Source organism: Oenanthe melanoleuca, chromosome 3 (assembly GCF_029582105.1).
Source record: "Oenanthe melanoleuca isolate GR-GAL-2019-014 chromosome 3, OMel1.0, whole genome shotgun sequence".
Classification (NCBI taxonomy): domain Eukaryota; kingdom Metazoa; phylum Chordata; class Aves; order Passeriformes; family Muscicapidae; genus Oenanthe; species Oenanthe melanoleuca.
The window spans coordinates 71,666,535-71,684,495 of record NC_079336.1 but is presented as its reverse complement, the minus strand read 5'-3'; the positions used below and the strand labels follow the sequence as shown (position 1 = coordinate 71,684,495).

At 41.4% G+C, this 17,961-nt stretch overlaps 1 protein-coding gene across 1 annotated transcript in view; it reads right to left on the bottom strand.

The window, feature by feature from the left end:
- Positions 1–17,961, bottom strand: part of PDE10A (phosphodiesterase 10A) — a 262,818-nt gene that overhangs the window by 220,370 nt on the left and 24,487 nt on the right. Inside the window, exon 2 of the mRNA XM_056487304.1 lies at positions 10,513–10,673. Coding sequence (XP_056343279.1) covers positions 10,513–10,546 — 34 coding nt within the window. The 5' untranslated portion in view covers positions 10,547–10,673. The remainder of the gene's footprint in view (positions 1–10,512; positions 10,674–17,961) is intronic.

The window sequence follows — 17,961 nt, the reverse complement described above, 5'->3', positions numbered from 1 at the left end:
CCGATGGCTATTGTGGTGTCCCTAAATACCCCCATCAGGTTAGTCATAAGAAACTGTGTTTGAAGGAAGGAAAGCTATGAGAACTCATGGAAATCCTTCAACATTGGTAGGGTTTTCAGCTAATATGGAATCTCCTACTTCTCTCTTTATCTCCAGTGTTCTTCATGCTCAGAGAACCAGTTCCTAATTTACTTTCTACTCCCTCTTATAAATCCTTCAAATCCTTACAATGCTCTTGGTTTAAGTAGTAGCTTCTCCTAATTATGAGTTCCCTCTTAACTTTTGTCTGCTCTGAGTTGCTGCCAGTCATCATTTGTTTATTCTGTGGGTTCAGAGCATTCCCCTTGTTTGGAATAGCAGATACCTACACTTCCAAATCTTACCTCATCAGTTTAGAATAGGCTCCTTGCCTAGTAGCTCTGTATTTGCTTTCAAAGTTTTTATCAAAAAGGTACACTAAAAAGGTCTTAAAAGATAGAGGCACTTGGCCAGGAACTGGTTCTTCAGGACCCTAACTGGCCTTTCATCTCTCTAATTATGCTCTAAGTGACTCAGCAAGCAGTCGATAACAGGCACTACAACAACAACAACTTCCCCTCATCACAAACAGCTAGTTATAACTGGCTAAAATACAACAGTTATTCACAAGCTGCCTGATTCTTTAAAGAAACCAGCAAGTCTATTTCTTACTCACTTGGAATATCATCCTCCATCTGAAGAAGCATGCTGGACTTCACTAGGATTGAGGTGAAGCCCATAATTCATTATTTTTTGTGACTCCACACTATTTATTCAAAAAGCCTTAGATGTTTACTGGTATCTTCTAGTCCTGGTAATTTTTTGAACTTCATGTTCTGAGGAAGCCTTAAATTTTCTCCCTTAGATACTCCAGTTTCTGTTAAAAAGACGCAGATAAGTAAAACAATTTATTTACAAAAGTCAGGTTTCTTTTCCTGTGCCAAGCAGGTACTGATATGGTACTTAGAGCTTTAGCTCATTTTGAGCAACCCCAGGTTTCCATCTTGCTCTTCTGTATATTTCTAGCCAGAGTCCATCATGTCACTATGGGTGGTCATGGGAGGCCAAACTACTGACCTCTCTCACCTCCACTGGCAACACATGCATCTAAACTACATGTCCCTTTCTAAAACAGAAGCTTTTTACCTGCTCTTCCCTCACCACATCCAGAAAACCTTCCTCTTCCACTCATGTTGCATACATCCCCATACATGTTTTCTGGATGGCAGTGGTACAAGGGCGGGCAGCAGAAGTCAACACCAGCTCTGACAGGGTACAACGACTAGATGGGTCCCAACTGTGCTCATGATCATCACCTTAGACAAACAATCAGACTTTATTTCCCCCTTCCAGGGCTCAGCCCTTCCAGGTGGGAAGAAGAGGAATGTGAGGTACCTCCTCACTGGCACAGCATTGGGCAGCTATATTTGGCATGACCATTAGGTAACCCAGATATGAGGCAGACAACAACTTCTTCCTCAGAGGAACCACCCACCATCAGTGTGCAGTTACAACTACTGCTACAATCATGTCTTCTCTGGCTATCCTGTCCTCTAACTCCACAAAGAACTTATGGAAATTATGCCATTTGCCCCCAGAAGTGTAAAGGAGTCAATGTGTCAATGTGCACAACTGCATCCAGGAGTCCAACGTGGAGCTACCAATGCTCTCTCCTAAAACCTTCCCTCTTGCTGGGAGGAGGATGACCAAGAGACTGACTAGTGGAGAGGAGCAGTAGATCTTGGCAAAGTGCTTTGCTACTGGCCTGTTATTAAAAATAAGACCAGCAACTTTGTACAGGAAATGGAATTTCACCAAACTTTGAAGAATTTATCTGATGTGGGAAGAGTTCAGGTCATCTCCCTCAAGTGTGTGCAACACAGCCTTTGAGTGAGATGCACTGAAACCACATAGTTTGTTCCTATAGTCATCAGCCCTCTAAGCACTATACTTCTGTCTTGGGCTTTGATTTGAATCATTGCTTTCTTTACTGCTAGGCTTGCCCAGCTCTGTGGAACAAGATGAATTATGTTAGAAAAACAGTAAGGAAAGAAGACAGATACAGTGCTGAACAATGTGCAAACCAGAAGTATGCTGCAGGAGCTTGGGGGGCATGAATATGGAAGGGCAGCTGGAGCAGGATGCTTACCCTCTGCTGTAAGAATACAAATCTCATCTAACCTGTGCCTCCTCTCCACATTCTCGCAAAGCAGCTACTGGGGTGCAGTAGCTCACAAGGAACATCTCCACACCCCTTCCTTCATACCACTTGCCACAGCACTGGCAGAGGCAAGCCAGGACATCAATTCATTTCTAAACCTAAAAGAGGAATAGATACATTTTGGTAGGCATCAAATAAGCTGTCCTTCATGCACTTTTTCTAAGCGACACATTTCTCTAATGGAAAAATGCCAGGGACACCAGCTCTCCCCCACACCCTGAACATGTCTAGACGAGGTGCAGGACTCTCCCACTCCACTCTGTTTCAATAAACTTTGCTGCTTCTTTTAGCCTTATGCTCTTTTGTGCTCATAAAATTCAGGAATGGCCACTACTGAAGTGTTAGTAATTATTTAACAGTAATTAGCCATGGTTGCAACGAGTATAGGTCCCCAAAGCGTACTCTTTTTTTTTTTTTTTTTTTTTTTTTCATTTTGGACACTCACTGAGTATGAGCTATTTCTCAATAAAGCTGAAGCTAATTTTTCCTGCACTTTAACTCATCCCTGAATTTTGAGCATGCAATTGATAAAATCGGAGGGAAAAACCAGCAAAAGAAAACCAAGAGAAAAATGGTTGAAAGGAATCAAAATAAACAGATAAGCGCACTGGATTCCGTTTGCAAAACTGCTACTAAATACTCTTTGGATTTGCCAGCCCTCTAAAATAACTTGGGCTAAAAAATTTGCATTCTTTTTATTCCACTGAGGAATTGTGCCCTTGACTACTCTCTTATGCATTTATTTGGGGTTTGGGTTTTTTTTGGTGAGGATTACATGAAGAATTAGACAAACTTATGAACTATCCAGAGAACACAATCATTTACTCACAAGTAATATAAAAAAATACATGCAGTTAATCTGATACATTCACAGCAGACCTATTCCTGTCCAACTAGTTCTTGGGAGACCTATTTGGCAAGGGGTCCCTATAGAGCTAGAAAGAGAGAAGACTGAGGATAGAGTGGGGAGCACCACCCCGTATTTGGAGGCAACCGTCCTTGGAGAACTGGATTTATGACTCTCAAAGACATAAGAAAAGTGAAGAATGAGAGTGGACCTGACCTGCCAGATTATGAATTTCCCACGGGAAACCAACAAACTCCCTGCAGAGGATTTGTGATTTCTCCCTGACCCCTCAGGTAACACAGTGCTACCAGTCATGTCTCTCACTAATTTTCTTCTGCTTTGGTACAGAAGGCCTGCATTCCCAACCTCTGCGTTTTATTAGCTGCAGAGAACAAAGCATTTTTTTGTGCCAAACAATGACTTGATTTGAAAGGGTTAAGTTTAACAGATGCCAATATAATTCTTTAAAATCACGTCCAATCCTTAATTGCTGGTAACAAAGACTATTTGCAGCACACAGAGTTGCCGGGAATACTCCTCTGCTTCAGTGTTGCTGGCAAGGAAAAGGCTTGTCGACAATGCTCATTTTTCTGTGGCACACTTTGCACACCCTGGTTTGGCTGATGCAGCCAGGGTGGTAATACTGATGAGAGGGGTAGACAAAATGTCTAAAGGTAGCACAGAAGGCTACCTAATCTAGCTATAAAAATAATAAGACCATGGACAGAATAACCACCTCCATACACTCCAACCCCATGGCACCATGGGCTCACGAAAGCATCCGAGCAAACTGCTGAGCCCTACCTTTCACTAACCAGTTGCTAGTTAAGAGGGAGCTGTGGAGATGGAGGGAGAAGGGTGAAGAACTGAGGGGAGATATAAGGTATGCAGACCAAGTGGTTGGGGCTGTCTGGAAGATCTACTGAGCAGCCCTGCCCTTGACTCCTGCAGCTTGGGCAGGGCATTGCGACACAACAGACCTGTTGCTCAGACTGTATACCACACTCATCACACTTGCTATGCCATCACAAGGAGCAAAGGGAGGCAGCTGACTTCTCTGGCTAGCAGGGCAACATCCAGGATGGACAGAGCAAGTGTTCCACAGCAACAGTGCCCATCCAAGGCAACTTTCTGGCAAGCCCCAGTCTTCTATGCCCCTATTAAGTACAAGGGCAGCTGGCCACTGAACACCTTGTCATTCTCATCTTCCCAAATTCTTCCCCCTGAGACATCTTACCCAAACAGCAACAGGAAATGTTGGGCAACATCATCTCCTCACATAATAAAGCAGAAGGTGAAAAATAAATAAGTAAAATCAATAGTCTGGCAGCATTCATTCATTGCAGAAATTTCTTCTCACTGAGGAAGTTTCCTGAGAAACACAGGAGCCACCACCTTTCATTTGTCACCACTATTGTCCTTCAGTCCTAGTGCCACATACAAACATACACCTCTTTTCAGAGCAATGCAAGGTCTTGCTCTCAGAAGGCTATTCTATACTTGGAGCCTTTGGAAATGAGCATTAGTTACCTTTCTTTCCCCTGCACAATACTGTGTCTTCTCACATGTTTTTTCTCGCCCTTCCTTGCTCATAATCCTCATGGCCTTCACTTTCGTTTCTCACAGCTTACCAAAGAGCACCCAGGCTCCATGTGAAAGCCTCCCATTACGGACCATGGGAACCTCCTAATCCTTTGTACTCAGTTTTGAGACCATTACAGATGCAATGCAGATTAAGGCCTCCCGAGGCATCAGACTAAACATATCCTGTGACTTTCAGCTAACCTTCCACTGAGCAGCACTATAATACTCACTTACAGACACTGTAAGTGCAGAAGCACTTTTTAATAGCAATAAAAATAATGTTCTTTTCACTCTGCTGAAAACATGGAAGATTTCCAGAAGCAAGTCAGGCAGTCAGCCTCCCCTCAACACCCACTCCAGCAGGCGTGCGTAGGGAAGAAGTTCACTTTCTGACATGGAAGCCTGTCATTCCTCCAACCCCTCTCTCTTCTCTGATGCCCACATACACACTCTTTCACTTTTTTCCTGGATACCTTCCCTCCCCCACAGATTGGATGAACCACCCAAGCAGATCATAGGCCTCTGCATTCAAGGTGCAGCTCAAAAAGTAAAAAGAGCATCTTTTTATAAGGCCATTTTTATAAGTACCATACTTACTTATATATATAAGTACCATACTACAGTCTAGCTTAGTGAAAGAAGGTATCTGTCACCCTCTCCACACCATCATAAATTAACTTAAAGTGATAAAATTATTCATTCAGACTTTACTGCCTCCTCTGATGAAGACTGTGTCGGCCAATTATTTCAAGGAATGCCACATTACAAATGGGAACTCATTCACTGAATTGTTTTATAGGCCAGTGTTCATCAATTTTGCATAGGCAGCTTTGTTTTTAGAGCTAATTCCTAATCCTAACTCACATCACAGACACACATCTCTGCTTGGATTAATTAAGATCTCAGAGAGAACCTTCTGCTCCATTACCCTCCGTTACTGATTTATAAAAGAGGCCATGAAGCAGTGTTCTTAATGATAATGAAGAGGATATTTTATCCCTTAATTCCATTCCTGTGTTTAAGATGCAGAGAGATGCAGATATTTCAGGGAATAAGGAGAAAACCTTTACTAGCTGCATGGCATCCTTCATTGGCAGATGCAATCCTTAATTTTTCTCTCCATAACAATCACTATGGTTAGTGACCCTTCACCCTATCAAACAGAAGGAAGAAGACAGAGACCATCACCACCCAACACTAAGGGAAAGACCATCAGGAGCAGGAACTAATTTTTAACACTAATGATGTGAAACAGCTTAACAGGACCAAAAGTAGTAAAGGTCATAGGAAACTAAGACCAGAACCAACAGATGGAGACAGGATTGCCTATGCAATTTCTGAGAGTAAGGACAAGAGGAGTGTGGAAAGCCCTGAGGAAAGACATCAGACTAAGTGAGTTCTCCTGCAGGCATTGAGATGCTCAGCCTACTCAGAGGAGAGAAACCACCTAGGTTTATTTTATACAGCCAAAGTAAAAATGTCCACATCAGCTGTGAGTCACAGATCAAAAAAATTCAACAAGGTGGGTAGTGCAACATTGAGGATTTGCCCCTACCAAGCCCCCAACTCTTTGATGGGACAGAAATCCAGCTCCTGGCTGGAGAAGGCATCAAAGAGGGAAGGTGGGAAAGTTGAGTTACAGCAAGAGGAGTGGATTACTGAAGAGGCCAAATCAGCCACAGTTCTGGCTCTCAGGACTTTGACTTTGAGCAGCAATCCAAAACAATCTTATTCCCACTAGGAATTTCCTATAAACAGGAAGCAGCAGTGACATTGCTAAAAATGCCAGCTTCACAGCACCGTGGAGGGGAATCCCAGGATACTCCTCTCAGGGGCAGTCACTGATCTGAAAATGCAGGAGAGCTGCAGACCTTGGGAGGACAGCCTGTATTCCCATGGGATGAGACCTTGGTAAATAGATAACACTTTTTCCCCAGCATGTCCTTCATTGCCTGCTTCTCTGCACCTCCCAGCATCCGCCCACAGCTGCTTTCACTTAGAAAATTCGACTATCAAGAAAGGTTATCTTCATTTTAAATGGTTTACCTAATCTCACCCAACCCCAATTTTAACTGTGTTGTTTTTGTAAAGCTGAACACAACTGGCAAAACAAATGTGTTTGTCTTTTACCTATCTACAACATCATCACACACAAAATACATTGTCAAAAGCAGGTCTGCTTCTTTCCAAAAACAGCAAGCTAGGTGGGTAGCCCACAGAATTCATTGGAGGATTTACCTGGACTTATCTCTGCAGGATCCAGGCAGTTCTCTCTCTGCATTTTATACTGCTTGGGCAGAAATATAAGCCAGAATTGATTTCCCTTATATCACACAAAAAATTTAACAGAACAGATAAGCCCTGACTCCTTCAGAACCTGTAAGTGACATCAAAGAGGTGAATGGGCCATATAGGTAGTCATGTGTGCCATCAGGCATATTGAAACAATATCCCACTTGCCAGTTTGTGCAAGTCTGGTAAAAAAGGATGTTTATCTCAGAGTGCAAACTGATATTTGGCGTTTTTGAGAGATTTTAAAAAAGAGATTGTGTACCACAACTCAGTTAATGCCCTTGTTTTCAGTCTCAAGAATAAGAGCTTTTATGATTTTTGTATTAAATACTTTTGGTGTACAGAGAAAATTATTCTGCTCTGCTACATTTTTTTCCATATTTTTTATTTCTATATACCAGCTTAATTTTGGTAAGTCATGCTAAGGGAGGCACGAACTGAAGCATACAGCATTTACATTAGTAGCTACAGAACAAGAAAGATATAATCCATGTTGTCTAGCATTTCTCCACCAAACTGAAGGCCAATTTCACTTTTGCTGAAGTCCTAATTCTATCAAAATTCTTCAAAAGACAGGCAGAGTTGCTCTGTCTTGAACCACACTGAAGACATACATATTCACAAGTAATGTGATAAGCAAATTATTTTGCAGTAGAGTTTCACAGATAGAAATGGAATCACACTAATTTTGTCTGATTGGGTCAAAATAGCATTCCATCTTGGCCACTAAAGAAAATAAAAGAATAACCTGCTTGCATTTTACAGAGTACTGCCTGAAGGCCAGATTTCCTTCCCACCAGTGCCAAGATGCAGAGCTCTGATTCTGTAGATGTTCAGAGCCAGAAAGGACCTTTCCCTCAGACTTCTCCCTCAGACACAGCTAATGAGAGCACCACCCTGCTACAGGGCTGACAAAAGATGATGGCCTTTATTCTACAGGACTGTTTCATTGACACTGACAGCTGTGACTTCTGCAGCTGAGTAAAGACAACAAAGACACCTACTTGTAGAATACTGCTGACACTCATTTGTCCCCACACACTATTATTTCTTATTCACCCCGTGTCCCTGCATCTTAGCCAGACCCTCACAGCTCCCAACATCCAGGTCTTTCCATCTGTTGCTAGCAGCAGTGACTCCTAAGGAAGCTGCTGAGTAACCAGCGGCCTCACAGCCAGAATACTTGCAGGAAGTACCTGCAATATAAATATGCACACACATGCTAACATGTAGATGGTGAATCAGCTTACACCCTGTGAATACAGCCATATGAAGGATCACACACCAAACACTGAACTACCCAATCTGGGCATGGAAGTCTTCTTCCAGCTTAAGGGGAATGCCTGGGCAAAATGAGGTGAGAGCTAATGCTGCATCAGTGCCTCAAGCCTTTCCAGGACAAGAAAGGCAAGGCCAGAACAACACATTGGAGAAACCACTTCAAGGGATCAGACACAGCAGCTCAGTGACAGATCTATGAGCTAAACACCAAATCAGACCCCACCCTGGCTACAGATCGCCAGAGTCCTAAGGACCGCCCAGCTCCCTGGGCACAATAAGCCCAGGGAGAGAATTGCATCCACCTCTTCCAGAGTCACTATAATGATGGCAATTTCTCACATATACTCTGCCATGATAGCTCAAAAGCTATGCAGCAGAGCAGGCAGAGCTGAAAACACCCTTCCTGGCTTTATTACTACATTGTAAACAATCACCTTTGCTTCCATTATGTTCCTACTAAGAACTTTTTTCGTTTTATTATTTTAAGAGGAGAAACATACACACTCTATTTTCCATTACACTCTTTATATTATGCATTTTCCAGACACTTCTGATTATCACCATTCTATTTTCCTTCCCACAGACAAGGTTATTAAAAAAAAGCCATTTACTCTCCCCATATTTACCACATTTCTAAAGTTGACAGTTTTTTCTTCAGGATTGTCTGGGGGTGAGGGATGTAGGAAAGTTATTTGTTTGTTTTAAAATGATAACAGGCAGACTTGGAGAAAAGAGAGAATGAAATCTCAGAGGGCTCAAGCAGTCTTTAAAAAAATTTCCTGCAAGCAGTTTAATAGCACAAAAGGTTGATTCATGCAATAAATGATGCATCAAAGGCATATAATTTTTTATGTTACATCAAGAGCCTACATGTATGTCCTCATGCATTGTCAAGGCCTGCAACACAACTTAGAGCTGAGTCAAACTGCAAAAAGACTTTTTCATTATCTAACCTGAAACATATGTTAAGAGCATGCTCTCTTTACAAATTTCAGCATAAATTTGGAGTACATTGATTTAGATACCAATATGAATTATGACGTGAATTGAAGAAGATATCTCTGTTTCAATCCTTAAAACTTGTGCTGTAAGTGGCTGCATCCCAGCAAAGAGAAAATGGATATCAGAGTCCAAATTCCAAGGCCAAAAGCTTAAAAGTATTTAGTAATTTTAGATGCCCCCTCTGAGATGCTTTGGGTCTGCCAAAACTGCAACAAAATAAAAGCTCATAATTTTGTAAATGTCAAACTCTCTCCAAATTCAGATGTAAAAGCTTAGGTTCCTAGCCCTATATTTGGTTACATTCAAGTTTAAAGTTACATTCAAGTTTAAATACTGACAGTTTCACCTCATAGTAATAATCTGTACTCCTTCATGAGATCCTGATTCCTACAGTCAATATACTTAAGCATTTTAATGTACACAGAGTGATGTCCTAGGTTTCATTTCAGTTGTATTTGCTCCCCATCTCTGAAAATCATACTTTTTCTATTTAGGAGTCCTGACACACAATTAAGTGTAGCATGATATTTAAGAGCCATACAAGTCTGGCTGTCAGGAGGTTTCAGTATTTTGTCAGAGTAATGAAATATCACAATCCTTTCCCAGATGAGAAAACTTAAATTGAGAAAGACATTTTACACCAGTATCAATGGTCTTCAAAAAAGAGTGCTGCTTTAAACGGGAAATTTGTAGATTGCAGTATTACAGCGTTTTATAAAGATAACACATTAAAGACCTAACAATAGCCAAACATGTCACTGAAGTTAGGCAAGAAATTAGCCAGATACTTAGCAGAAGCAAGGTTTTCTTGGAAAACTAAAGAAAGCTGCAATTTCATAGCAAGAGATCTGAATGCTATCAACTAAAAGCAAAAAACCCAAATGTTAAACAATTAGCCTTCTGACAAATAGTCCTAACAGGGAATTTCCGTAACACAAAACATGTGGCTCAAACAAGTTGTGCACCACTTAAGTGGCTCATTTGGGAAATTTAATCCTTTGACAGTACTGGTGTACAACACCAATCCCCTTAGTGGCTGAATTTTAGTAAGTCCTATGCACCAGCAAGGACTCTGAATCTAAGGAATAAAGTTACACTGGGGACTCCCTAGAGGTGAGCATTCTTCACCTCCAGGCAAGAACCCCTGAGATAGTCACGATTCAGAGAACAAATTTTCATTGCTGCATACAAAATAGCAGTCAAAGCAATATCTGTTTCAGATCTTACTTAAAGTTATGCTGAAACAGCCAAATACCAGTTCACTTACGTAGCTTGCTGACTTGCTTTCTGCATTTCCACATTTCCAGCTGAATGTGAAGATGTACTTTTCCCAATTTCTCTGCTGCTTCATCTTCTGCATAAAGGTAATGCTGGACAGCACATCACAGCAGCTGCATCCTTCTTCCTTTCAAACTCCAGGCCAAGGTTCTGTTTACACATGTCAATAAAAATTCTTTTGATAGGTATAATTTGCAATCTTAAATGAACAGAAGCCTGCCATCCTGACGAAAATTTGCAAACCATTAAACTTACAAACAGAACTTGGTCAGACAATCAAGGCTTACAAACATGGCTTCCATACGAAGCCAAGAACAGCTCCATAAGAAGTTGTTTGTTTTGGTTGGGGTCTTTAGAAAGAAAAACCACTAACTTGAAAGTGGCATATTATCAACATTTCTTCTGTTTCCTTTTTGTTTTCTTGCTCTTTTGTATTATAAAGAATGATTTGTCAGAGAAAAGCTGCTCTTTTGGTGTGAAAGAGATACCCAAGAGCCTGTAGACTACATAGGATGGGGAAATACTGGTCTAACTTGTAACTCTGTGGAGTGAGATATTAATGGGTGGTTCTTGTTTCTGTCACCCCTATTTTCTGCAGCATCACCACAGCGTTGCAGGGAACCCTCATTCTTCATGGCTCCAAACAGCTCAGAACAGGAGCAAGTTTTTGCAGTAGGAGACCATCTCCCCACACAAAACGACACAGTCAGTTTTAAATTGGACTATTTAAACCCAGAATAACTCTAGGCACCTCAGCAGACATACTGAATATCCATGTTAAGAAACATTAATATAAGATCTCTTGTTCTACACAGGTGAGCAATTTATTAGAGAGAATGGTATTAAATATAATGCCTTAATTGCATTTTTCCCACACAGGTCTCCACCCTTCACACTAAATCTAGCCCTGACAGCTAACTAAATACTTCTGCTCCATAACTCAGGTAGGTAGGTTGGTTGGTGGCTCACTGGCTGGAAACCCCTCTGCCATGTTTAAAGGTCTTTATAAATAATGCCGATATTTCACGTAATTGTTTTTTCAACCTGGTCAGGTTTCTGTGCACTCTAATTGTTCTATATCAATGTGGTAAACACTTCCTGCAGACAATTTGTTAGGAAGTTTGGATTTTATATAACCCAGGAAATGAAGTCACCAGACCTGTGGGCTGCCTGGAGTGATTCAGCCCCCTGGTTCCTGCAATAAGCAGGCACTTGAAACACAAAAATTCAGAGGCAATGACAAACTAGTGGAAAGAAAAAGGGTGCATACTAGTTTCTCCATACACTCTATTCATACTTAAAAATTCAGAAAGTTACAAAGAACTTCCACAGACTTTCAGCCATCTATTTTTATCCCAAAATTATAAATAAATTCTGATCCCTCTTCTTCTCTTGTCTTCATTGCATTGGGGAACAGAACGGGACATGATGTGTAGGAGGGGATTAAAGTTTCTTTCTGTATCTTTTCACTAAGGGAGCAGTACGTTTTTTTCTTTACGTCATATTTCTATTGGTTACAAAATCCATGTGCCATTTTCTATTAACTTCCCTGTTTTTGCATCAGCAATCACTTATCAGTGCTCTGGAAAAATGCTATATAACTACAGCTAATGCAGCATTCCTTGAAATAGCCTAAGGGTTCTGAAAAGTTCATAGCTTTTAGTTCAAAATTAACTTGGATTTAGAGCTTTCTGCTGGTTTTGATTGTTTCAGAAAGCCTGTGAGGAAACTTAGGAAAACATAAGATCTAGAGAGTGGAACAGACTGCCCAGAGAAGTTGTGGACTCCCTATCCCTGGAAGTGTTCAAGGCTAGGTTGGACAGTGCTTGAGCAATGTGGTCTAGTGGAAGGTGTCCCTGCTCATGGAAGGGGAGCTGAAATGGGATGATCTTTACAGTGCCTTCTAACCCAAACCATTCTATGATGGAATTTTCTTCATTGAAAGTTATTTTACCAGTCTTTTTGAAACGCACAGTTTGTCTCCTTCACTGTGAGTGGACCTCCTGAGCCATGCCCTTCAGCAAGTATGGAAGTTCTTGTCTAGCTGTCACCACCATACAGCTGTGGTGTGTGACCTCAAGGCAGCCTTCCACTGAAGTCCTCCAGCTATGCAAGAGGAACCAAAATATTAGCTAAGCAGAATAACATTTCCTTCCAATGGTCATAACAAATGTCATTGCAAACAAGGAGGAAAAAGAGAGACAAAAGGGAAAATGTAAAAAGACTAAAGGAATTCCACACTGCAGACAAAGGGATAATCCTTGGCTGCATAACATCCTGGGAAATTCCCCATTTAATAAAGGTTTAAATCAGGAAATTTGTTCAATCCATATATGTTCCAGTGGTAAGATCAAACCACAAAATCATCTTCTTCTGAACTGACTGGCTTTGGGGACAGTTGCTGGAACTTGGAACTTCTGCATGTCTAAGCTTTCTACAGAGGAGCAATTACTCTGCAAATCACTGTCAGTTCCTCTTCCTATATTATTGTTGATGTGGATGGGCACACTTAGCTATTTTTTCCTCTATCCTTCCAGCACACAGGCAGAGGGTTGAACTGGTACAGCTTCTACCAGCAGCCACCTCATTACTGCTATGTCTTTCTCCCACAAGTACACAACAACTGCAAATCTGTGTCTGTTGCCAGCATGCAGGGCTTAACAGTGCTTGTTACATTACCCTTACACTGCTGCAAACACCAGCGGGGTTAGCACAAGCCAGTATCCACCTGTGAACTCTGACTCCAAATTCAGCAAAATGTAGCTGTATCTGGCACATTGCTTTTCTGGCAGGGACCACAGAAAAGTCTGAGTTGGAGAGGAGAAGGGGGAGAAATCTGAATGATCACACGGGGGCTAAACAACCAGAGTGGTAGCAAGCAGATGAGAAGAGAGAAGGAAAGGTCTGTCTCCCTTTGTGCATTTGAATACTGATGGGTGAGATCACGCTTTGCACTATCCCCATTTCAACACAGCAACACAGGGAATGAGTAGAAGACAAGTATTTCTGAGTTTCTTAAAAAATACCAGTAAAAGCAAAGAGCAGAAAAAAACAGGTGGGCCTATCATGTGTGGAAATAGAAAACAGTGAAAGATACAGACCAACAGTGTCAGGGGAAAAAGAAAAACAAAAGGATTTTGGGTCCCCCATTACAGAACATAATCATTTACCATTAGGTGCCAATTAGATGTGCTTACCCTACTTTGATTAAATGTATATAGCCACTTTCCTTTTACTGTCTTTGATAATTCAAAGCCATTATATCTACTGCAGAATTTACTTTATTTTGTTCACTTTTACTCTCACTGAGGTTCTCCTCTTCAGAGGTCACTTGATCCTGAAGCCAATGATAAAATTCATCTTCAAAAGATGAGTGGAAATAAAATTTGAATTTAAAAATAAAATCAAATCCTTGTGGAGACCATCTTGCACCCAGCCTGTCTTGCTGAACTTAATAGGAATACCCCTGTAAATTAGGTAATCCTGATTTATGCCAATAAATGTCAATACTGGCATTTATTAATGCCCAAGCATAACAACAATCCTGCAAAATATTTTTACATGTTATGCATGCACTCACGCTGCTAAGTTCTTCACAGTTGGAAAAGAGATTCAGAGCTTCAAATAGGTAAGAGAGGCAGCAGTCATAAGAAAATCCCAGGGGAGAAACAAAAGGACTTAATAGCAGGCTATTATTAAACTCTATTTGATATATTAAAAAATCACAAGGAAGCCTGTCAAAAAAAATTACCATGATCAAATAAATTGCAAGGCAAAGCTGCCAGTCATGTCTTGCGAACTGGTATGGCAGAGACACGAAGGGAAATAAAATACCCAGAGACCAACACAAATCAGGTTTGTCCTGCCAAACTCTCCTGTCCTGCTTGTGGTCCCCCCGCCTTCATCCAGCCTGCACCAGTTGCCCCCTTGGCACCTCATCCTTCATTCCTGCCTGGCCATGCAGCAGCTAAAGGTACTGCAGAGGCTCAGCACTGGGGCTGGGAGCCCCACTCCCACTTCATTCCACCTCCTCCCCAGCAAAACTGTTCTTCTCCTCAGCTCCTTGTTATCTCCTGCCTACGCACAACGCTGTATTCGTATGTACTTTGCCACTTTGCAGAGTGCTCTTGGGATTACTTAGGTACTGCACCAACCCAAAGTTGCTCCATTTTACAGTGCTGGCTTCATAAAACTCAACCTCTCATAGCAGAGAACTGCCAGGGAGATTAACTTCAAAATGTTCCCTTTAAAGTGCAGAGTGTCAAAACTCTGCGCAGTGGATCACAATCAATTCTTCTTCAATGCAAAAGCCATTCCTCCTTCAAGAGACTGGGCTGGTGAAGCACCTAAGCTGCAGGCACAGGAGAAGCCAAGGCTGGATATGCAGCCTCCTCTCTGTCCTTTGCTCCCAGTTGTGCCAGTACTGCCCAGCTGTACCTGTATAGCCTGAGTTTCTCTTTCTGCAGTCCTCCATGCATGCATTTCCCAGGGATAAGTGACTATAAGTTTAAAACAGCAGCAGTATTACAGCATACTGGTTTAACAGTATAGCAGGACAAAGTTTGAAGAAAGAATCAATACTTTACCAGGTAAACTTAAAAAGCTGGAGAAAAAAGAAAAGCATCTGGGCACCAGGGGCCTTTATCAGATTTGAGGAAGTTAAAGGATGCACCAGTGGAATCTGAGACCTAAAATACATTTTTTATCTTCAGTTTGTCATATCATCTTAATCTCAAGTAATTTGCTCCTCTTCATTACATTTCCTAGACCTTTCATTTGCTTCCTTTTTTCCCCAGCTGTATTTGGCAAGCTAAACATCTGAAACCCATCAAATCCCAGTCAAGAAAAAGTAGCCAGAAGTCTGGGTGGCTTCAGGAGGTATGTGCTTGCACACCTTGGTGTCCCCATGCAGATCTTTGTTACTAGGTTTAAATAGAAGTTTAGAAAGCAAAAACATTGCTCTGCTTACATTTCCACATGCTTCTTGTTCCCTGCATCCCCCCACCCCCCCCACGAAAAAAAAACCACAACAAACATGGCCTCAGTCTAAGAGGCACCAAGAGTTTCTGTTTGGTTGGGGATTTTCCCCCCTTAGGTTTAAAACCTCGATAATCTCTAACCTTGCTATCAAATCTAGAATGCTTAAGTGAGAAAATCCACTGACATCAACAGAACTACTCACATTAACAGTAACAGCTTGATTTGGCCTTAAGGCTTTAGATGTTTAGATGACCATTTAGATCAATTCTATGCCTTGGATTGGTTTTTCAGTTTAAACCATTTAAAACAAGAAGCACCCCAAAGGAGGCCACAAAGGCAGCATGGGAGAGAGAGCAGAGCTACTACTGCTTTATTCGCCACAGTGGTTTGTGGCAGTTCAGGTACACTAACACCACCTAAGGCTTTCTGCAACTGCCTTGATAAGCCCTTCTTCAAAGGCACAAGTCTGACAAACTGCTTGAGCATGGCTCCTGGACTCAAAAGCAATAGGCAACTTACAAAGTGAAAGAAAATCTGAATTTGAAAGTCTTTTTTTTCTTCTTGAAATTGCAGGGAAATTGCAAATTATCCCCAAACCAAACACTGCAAAGACAAGAAATACTCAGCCATTACACTCTATGTCGAGGTTCAATTATCTAAATGTATTTTACAAATATTTGGTAATAAAAGTGCAACAGTATCACCCAGACTGCCCAAAGCAGGCCCTGAAATGATGTTAGGCAGTTAAGCCCAGGACAATGATGTGGACATCCTTGCGTCAGTACAGGCCAGGTGACTACCTCAAAGAAAGTACAGCAGCATTGGTTCAGTGTTATCTTTGACTGGACCTATCTATCATCACAGAAGCCAGGCCATGAAGCTCTATTTTACTAAGGTCTCACTGAAAGGCATTCTTTTATCCACTTCCTCTTGTTTATTATTCTTTCAAATATCTGATAAGATACTTTTCAACTGTGGCTATTCACTTTCTGTTTGCGTAGGTCTTGGGTTCATCACAAGTTACAAGGTCAGCATTAATCTAAACAATGGTTGGTTATGGGTGATTTTGCCAAGTAGAGAACACTCTAAAGGCTAGATTGTTATCATCAATAGGGCAACACACAGGCAGCAGGAACAAGCCCTACTTACACGCGTGTGTACTAAGCAGAGCTACTCAGATGCCAGGTCATGGGTGTAGCACATGCACCAGAAGCCACAGCTCCTGCCCAAGGCTTGATAAGAAGAAAAAGCAGGGAAGGAAGGAGGAGCTTCTCTCCCTTCTGCTTTACCATGTCAGCATGGCCACCTGGCCAGGAGCATGGAGGGGCCACCCAAAAAGTGCAGAAAGCTATCTTAAACCTGCAGAGCATATTTAAGGCAAGGAAAGAGCCTGCCACGTGTGTCTTTTCCAGCTGTGCTCTGTGCTGTCACCCAGCCCATTTATAAGCAACATGCTGACAAGGTGCCCTGCAGAAAATTCCAAAACAAAAAACCAAATTCAGTAAGACAAGGGAAATAATAAGTCTTTGTAAAACCTTTAAAACTGATTTCTTTGAAGAGTGCTGATTGATAGCTGACACAGAAGAGTAAAGTTCGAAAAACCAAAACACTTTAACTATATTTACAGCTTTTCACTTGTAGAGCCAAAACCTTCCAAAATATACTTGCTGAACCTGGAATGCATGCAGCTTATCTCCTGGCCTCTTTATTCCCTTCTTCAAAACACACCCCTTCCTGCACTCTCACCAACAGTGACTCATACCAACCTAATGAAAAAAATTAAAACCTCAAGAGTAAAAAAAAAAAAAAGGAAGACAACTACTAATCAACCCTTGCATATATTGCAAGCAATTTTATAACCCTGTTTTACACAAATATGTTTTCTGTAGGTCTCCTGTCCATGAGGTACTCTATATTTTCAGACTGGGACTAGGCTCGATGAAGACCACAGCAGTAATACCCATCTATTACCATTGATGGAACAAACTGCAAAGTGGTATTTGCTCTCTTGTTTGACCTCCAGATTGGCTGATTAACCTTTCCGGAGCAAAAGCTCTTTGCAAAGGGAAGGTAGATACAAGCACTGGCAGTAGTCAGCCCAGCCAAAGTGTTAACCCTGACTCAGGAAAACAGCAGTTCAAGAGGATAAATCTCTATGGTGATGGAATTGCTGGTCTCTCTAAGAATGGCAGCTACGACTTTTCCAGGGCTTTTATTTTTGTGATGAGAGCCAGAAATCAATTAAATAATTTCTTTCCTCTGCTAAATATTCATGGTTTGCAAGTGCTGCTACCTTAAGGGAGATCTGATTTGGAGGCCTTCAAGGGAACCATTCCTAATTCTCTCATTAAACACTCTGAGATATCCTGTTCTCTATATTACTTTTATAAACACCTGAAGTAAAAATATTTACATTATGACTTAACTATTCACTCTGGTTGTGCACTAACCTTGGGCT